Genomic DNA, 7,306 nt, shown 5'->3' with positions numbered 1-7,306 from the left:
CCCTCTTTCCCCCAGGTTTTGCTGATGCCCCTCCCTTCTGACCCCCTGCCCCCCCCCCCCCCATACAGTGTATGGGCAAGGGGAGGAGTGCCCAACCATATGCATCAGGAGGGTGTGGGGGGGGCACAGCCCCTCCCAGATCTGTGTGCCCGTAGCAGGGTACATGGCTACAGCATAGCTGGACTGGTACCAGGAAGGAGCTGCCTCTGCAGGCCAGTGGGCAGGACCTGGCATGAGAGGGCAGAGCAGGGTGGTGAGGCTGGGAACTGCATGTCAGTTGCATTGCCAGGGAGTAATGAATGTCACACTGCCAGCAGCACAAGGGAACTGGGGGGCAGCCATGCTGCCCTTAATTCCTCCTGCTGCCAGCTGCTTGCACACCAGGCACCACATGCTGCCCTGGAGGGGAGGGGAGGTGGAGGGCAGTGTGGGCAGCCTTAACGGAACAACAGTGGCAATGGCCAGGCCATGGTGGTGGAGTGGAGCCGCAGTGCAGTGTGAGTGGTTGGTGGTAAGAGGAGTTGAGAGCAGCACTGTGTTACTCCATGGCAGTGTGACTGGTAAAGAGATTCTGGTGGTGGTGGGAGCAGGGGCAACGAGTCTTGCCGTCCTGCTGTACCCTCTTGTGCTAGCTTCTGCCTGCTGGTCTACAGAGGCAGCTCCTGCCCAGTGCTGGTCTGCCCAGGCTGCAGCCCCATGCCCTGCTGTGGTTGCACATATTGTGGGGAGGGGGCCACATGCCTCCACCATTCCCCACTGATGCATTGCCCTGATCCCCTCCTGGGAGTGCGTATAGTGGCAAAGAGCTGGCCCGTCTGCCACCTCCCTAGATGAGCAGCCTGTGGCCCTGACTCAGTCTCCAGTTGGGCCCTGCAGCCATACATTTCCATCCAGGCCCTGCGCATCTCCCTGGCTGAGCAGTACCCCCAGCCGCCAACCCTGTCCTGTTCCTTTCATCACTGTGGGGGTTCAATGCAAGCTGTCACCTCAGTCTGCCCCCGCCCCACCCCCTACATGGCTATGTCTCCCACACCATAGACTTCACTGCAGGCAGCTGGAGGATCTGCTCTCCATATTGCTGGCCATGTGCATGTATGCACACATGCATGTGGTGCCCCCTGCATCCGATTGGGCTCCTCCCATTCCCCCCAGCCCCAAGCAGCCCCTTGCAGGCTGGAACTCTGCCAGCCTGCATGGGGACATTGAGGGTTTCTTGCATTTTTCTCCTTTTAAAGGAGAAAATACACATTTTTCTGTGGCAAGTGGAAAACCCAGATCCCTGGTAATGGCTTAATTTTCCATGAATCAACACTTCTCAGTAGTTAGCCATTGTCTGCTTCGTGATAGATATTTTATATGTTATATTGTGAGACAGTAAAGAATGAGGGGTATATTTTTTTTGCATTGAACACCTCTTGAAGCTGATTAATCATCAGAAGCAAATACCGTTTTTTTATTTTGTTTTTTTTTTTTAGTATGCATGAGCCTTTGAAAATAACTGTTTTAAACTTTATGTACAAGTCAATAGGACTCAGGGGACTGTGTACTGATTTAGACTATAGTAGTGAGTTATGTCAGTGACTCGCTGTCTGCATTTCACTGCATATCAACTTGTCACTTTCATTTCCAAATTACGTTAACAGAATGTTGATAAGTTAACTCCTACAACGCTATAGCATTATCTCACCTTGGGTAGTGATCACCATTAAAGAAGATATATTTTGAATGTCTTCCCTTCTTTTACAGTAAGCAAACTATGTCCTTTGGCAATTGCTGTGTTTTTGTTTGTTTTACAGGCACTTGGCTGCTTGCTTTATAAACTTTGTTTCTTCACGCTTCCTTTTGGAGAGAGTCAGGTTGCTATTTGTGATGGAAGTTTTACCATTCCAGACAATTCTCGGTATACCCATCATCTCCATTGTTTGATAAGTAAGTAGTTGGAGCAGCATTTAAAAAAATTTATGTTGCAATTATTACTCATTTTAATGCAATGCTTTCCTTGTGACTTTTCTTATGTGGTGGGTAACCATCATTAAATAGCATCCTTTAAATCAGTAACTTGAAAAACTTGATTAAAATGTAATTCTATCTTCTGCTGGCATGTTCTCTTGACCTTTGTAAATTCAGAATTTTCTTTTTTGCCTTCACTGTTTGATAAACTGTGGTAATCTGGGATCCTTCATAAAAGGAGGGATACATGCATAGTAAAAAAATCTTATGTAGGAAATTTTGTCTGAGAAGTTCTATTTTCTCTGATTTGTAGTTAAAGAATAATTAGTACCATTAGATAATTAGGAAATTTGAAAATTTCTCTATAAAAAATTCACTTTGGCAAGTTGTTGTATTTAACTGAAATTTGTGTTATTTACTAAGCAGACTGGTACCTTTACTGATCTCAAATAAAACATCAATTGCTCCTTTGAAATAAGAATTCTGTCTCTGAGTTCTTTTCTTTTACTTCCTTTTTGGGGCTTTCTTTTGTAGAACCACTCACTTGTGTCTGTTGAAGACATGAAACAATAAATGTTCAATAGAACATTCAGTTCATTACATTTCTAAAGTTTCCAACTTTTTTTTAAAGATTTGGAGTACAACAGTTAACAATTTTGATCATTTAAATAAATCTGTTTTGAGATGATACCCTTTTGTAAGAAATGGACAGGTTGCTCTTGAGTTACGTTTTCAAGCTCTCTAAGTAACTGTTTGCAAGGATATTTCTGCGGTAAGGAATGAGAGAGGAAAAAATGTACAGAAAAAATTGGCAACATTAAGAGGTTGCTGATAGCTGTATGTATGTAGAGCACAGTTTTCCCCAGCACATACTTCCTGTAGTTCTACATAGCACTGTTACTTTGCCTTAAAATAATTCTTATAAAGTTTATTTATTGTTTTAAAGAATGATTATAATTGCTTGTTAAGTATTTGAAACACAAGTCCATGCAAGTCGTCCTCCCACCCCCTCCCAAATTAAAATCAGGCTGCATTAATTGTAGATTAAGGGCCTTTCCACATGTTTAAATTTAAGATGAATAAAAATCAGCTATAAAGTTGTTGCACATTTCCAAGCACTAACTTTGTAGTGGGTTGGCTCTGTTTATAGCTGGATGGACATTTTTATGGTATGATAATTACATTGAATATGTGGCTGGTCTAAATTTATTGCACAACTATCAGTTATATGCAATATCTGATAGTTGTATATCAGGTATTACATGATTAACAATTAGTTAATTGTGTAACACCTGTAATGAGTGGCAGGGGCCTAAGAAAAATCAGGGGAATATTGCCCACTTAGACAAGTCACAAATGCCGTTCATTTTCACTAAGGAACTTTTTGCCTGGAGAAAAACAAACAAAGACAGCTCCAGAATTTTTGTCAGAACTGGTAGGTCCAGCATCCTGGTCATGCTAGCGACCAAGGAGATTTTCACTTGAAGATGAAGTTTAATTTGAAGCAAATGCTCTTTCAAATCCGCCCTATTTAATTGTTTTTCCATAGTATGTTTCTTAATTCCTGACAGCCTTACATTTCCAAGTGGTCAGAAAAAAGTATTTCCCAGAGTCTGTTGATAAAGTTGGGACTGGCATCAGGTATACTCTTAAGTTTTTAGAATGTTTGTGCTTTTAACATTTTCTTATTGAACCTCATCAACTGCTTAATTATTTTAAATGATTTTGACAGCTCTCTGGCTCCAGTAGCATTAGTTCTGAGGCTAATAGAGGGAGCTGGCATGATGTTTAACACAGTGCTGTTATAAGTTTGTGCTAGGGCTTTCACAACCTGGATAGAAAGCTGGGGATGGAACAATCAGGACAGTGATGCTTCTGATTTGGTAGCATTATCTGCTGGGCAGGGATAGCAGCTTCTCAAAGCATTGCTACTTTACATAAGCACTGTTGTATGGGAAGTGGAATTAGATGGTAACCCCTGACCTTTTCCCTGAAGTGATGCCTTTGATTTGAACGCATCAATTTGTTTGCTTTCTTTGGGAAATGAACCTAAAACATTTGTTGTTGTTTTAAATGGAGTCGCCCTCTGTGTCAGCAAGTGCTCCCTGGACAAGTTGCGCAGCACTGAGCATTTTTGCTATATAAATATCAGCATATACAAAGGAGCTTTATACTCTCTTTGATATTTTAATGGAAAATTGAAGCATTGAATAAACAAAACACATAATATTCAAAATTTCACATTGCTAAATATATATGGATGAAACTTAAATAATAATTAGTTTCTTAAGGGCCGTACTTTTAAACCTAACTTTTTGGTTTCCAAGCTGCATTCTTTCATAATATGCAGAAGGTAAGCTTATGTGCAGCTATGGAAGCATTTGCTTTCATATGTGTGTGTTAATTTTAATCAAAGAGTGATTTCTTAAAAAAATTTCAAGAACACTTTACATGCATCTGATAATTTAAAATACCTTCTCTGATCAGCATAGATTAATAAGTCATGATTTTAATTAGCAAACAAGAAACTGCTTGAACTGTTTTTGAATCCTGGTTTACTTCTTTGCTTTCTTGAAGAAAGGTTTACCTCTGCTGCTTGGCAAATTTTTATGATCACTTTCCTGACTAATAACCTATATCTGTGCACATTTTAGTCGTGCAGTTATGTAGCTTAATTATTCAGTTTCTTAACATTTAGATTTTAAAGTTAGTAAATGAGGTAGTGTTGTATTAACTAGAAATGATGTTTAGTTTGTGACTTCCCAAGCTGCATTTGGCTAGAAATTGGCTTTTGATTAAATGTACAAACATAATTTTATTGAACTAAATTTGTTGATTACTTTTGTCTTGCCAAGACATGTTATACACATAACTGATCTATTAAAGTGTCTGCCAATAGTGATGTGTATTAATTCAATAGGTTGATTAAATCAATTACACTTTGGAATGACTTTCATGTTTAACACTTTTGATAATCAAAGCATGAACAAACTTAAACATAGCTTAAGTTTTAAAATTTACTGTAAAGGAAATAAAACTTCCAAAAAGGGAAATGGATGGTTTTTTTTCCTGAAGAAAATGGTTTAATGCTTGATGGAATGTTGCTCAAACAAAGTAAATAGCAGTCTTCAAGACATGCAGGTCTCTTCTCTGAAAAGTTTGCAATCTAAAATCCATTAGTTCATTTTATTTAAATTAAGATGATATAGTTAGATGCAGATTGTTAGCCATATAGAATGACATGCATGCGAAATGGGCACTGTTGAAATTGTATACTTGAATTTAGAAAAGCATTACTTATTAAAAATACATGCTATGAAATAGCTTTCAAACCACAGAAGAAAATAATGAGCTGATAGGTTTTTAAATGCACTTTCCATTAGTTTTTTGCTGCTACAAATGCGGGTCTTGGCAACTACTTTTGTGAAGTATCTAACATGGATATATCTACTTGCACTGGACATTTTGCTATTTAGCAGTGAAATGAAGTGCCATCAAGTGCAAACAAAAGGTAGTCTTTAGAATAAAGTATCAGGGTTGTGAAGAACATTCTTCACACAAATGGCCATAATAATTACAAAAAGGAACTGGCAGTATCAAATTTAAGAAAAACCTGTGCTGAGAACATAAACAGAATTTTGTGTAACCTTCTCTGGTGCTCTAAATTCTGCTCCTGCATGAACTGTGTGCACGCATGTGTGCGCTCACATACATGGTTCTGTGCATTAAATAAGGTTTAATATTAATATATTATGATATTACATATTACCTGTGTGTTTTTCATTCAAGTTTCTACTCCTATTTAAACATGAATTCCTATTCCTCATTCTGCCTAAGACATGCACATTTATAGTTTCACAGGTGTGTGTGTGTGTGTGTGTGTGTGTGTGTGTGTGTGTGTGTGTGTGTGTGTGTGTGTGTGTGTGTGTGTGTGTGTGTACATGCACATAAATATGTATGTGCAGAGCCACAAGTAGAAGTTCATGTTTAAAGAAGAGCAGAATTTTATAGCGTGTGTGTGCATGTATGTATGTATGTATGTATGTATGTATGTATGTATGTATATAATATGAACAATAGGTACTGTTGTCTTCAGCAAAAATCTTTTTTCTTTTTTAATGTACCAGGTACTCATGAATTAAAGCTGTCAAAAGCAGGAGTTTGTCATAAGTATTGCAGGGATTCTTGGCTTTTTCAACCTTCTTTTCTCTTAACCCCCCCCCCCCCAAAATACCCCCAAAACAAACAAACAACCCCACCCCCCAAAAAAAACCCAACCAAAAAAACAAACCAAAACAAAAAAACTTAACTGTCCCTTGAGCTCATGAAATAAATCTTTCAGAAGACAACAGCATGAGTAACCTCAAGATTTCTGCTTTATTTCCAGTTAATCTCTTGAGAGAAGGTATATAACAGATTTAAACTAAATTTCATAGAACATAGTAAAATTATGGCACATTATGATACTTTCTGGGTTTAAAATTAAAAATCATTGTAGATGTGTGAAACTATATTGCTATGAAGTTGCACTTAAAATTTCTCATCAGATTTTGGTTAAAGGTGGCTCTGTGGCTCTTGCACAATTTTGAAATGTGATCCCATACTCTATTTAAACAATATTTGAAAAATGTAATCTACTTTTACAGGGTACATGCTGGAACCTGATCAAGAACGGAGACCTGATATCTTTCAAGTATCTTATTTTGCCTTTAAACTTGCCAAAAAGGATTGTCCGTTGTCCAATATTAATGTAAGTAGTCTCGTCTTTTCACTAGTCTTTGGTTGGTTTAGTGTGTATCCCTCTATCATAAAGAAACCAGCAACTACTCTCATCATGTAAGGACAAGCAAGGACATGTCCGTTAACTTTTTCTCAAAACTTAATCCCTGTGTTGAAAATTTTTGAGATAATACATTTCAAATCAGTTATGTGATTTGAATTCTTGATTTGCTAAACTGAAACAGAAACAAAAACTTCTTATCTTCTGGATAGCCTAGTAAAAGAGGTAGAATCGGAAATAGTTTCTGATAACATCTTAATATGCATCTTTATATTATAAAAACATATCTTTAAGTGAATGATATTTTAACACTTTTTATGCCACCTCATTCCACAGAATACTATATAGTACCCACAAAGGAAAATGCATAATCTGTGGTTTTCCTGTTCACCTAATTTATATTATTACCTGAACCTTATGTTGAAATGTACCTATGCATTTCGGAGGGAAAAGAAAAAAATAAATTAGATTATGAAGACTATAATTATGGGCTTTTACAGTTATTCCTAAATGAGATATTATAAACCCAGGAAATTCTTTGGTAAGGCTAAATTTGGAATAAAACTTAATATTCTT

The 7,306-nt window shown here is 37.9% G+C and overlaps 1 protein-coding gene across 1 annotated transcript in view; it reads left to right on the top strand.

The window, feature by feature from the left end:
- Positions 1-7,306, top strand: part of BMP2K (BMP2 inducible kinase) — a 159,400-nt gene that overhangs the window by 72,847 nt on the left and 79,247 nt on the right. Inside the window, exons 7-8 of the mRNA XM_019516737.1 lie at positions 1,797-1,929; positions 6,597-6,700. Of these exons, the coding sequence (XP_019372282.1) occupies positions 1,797-1,929; positions 6,597-6,700 (237 nt within the window). The remainder of the gene's footprint in view (positions 1-1,796; positions 1,930-6,596; positions 6,701-7,306) is intronic.

This window comes from Gavialis gangeticus, unplaced genomic scaffold (assembly GCF_001723915.1).
Source record: "Gavialis gangeticus isolate Ggan-Ray unplaced genomic scaffold, GavGan_comp1, whole genome shotgun sequence".
In the NCBI taxonomy this organism is placed as follows: Eukaryota; Metazoa; Chordata; order Crocodylia; family Gavialidae; genus Gavialis; species Gavialis gangeticus.
This window is presented reverse-complemented; position numbering and strand designations above follow the sequence as displayed.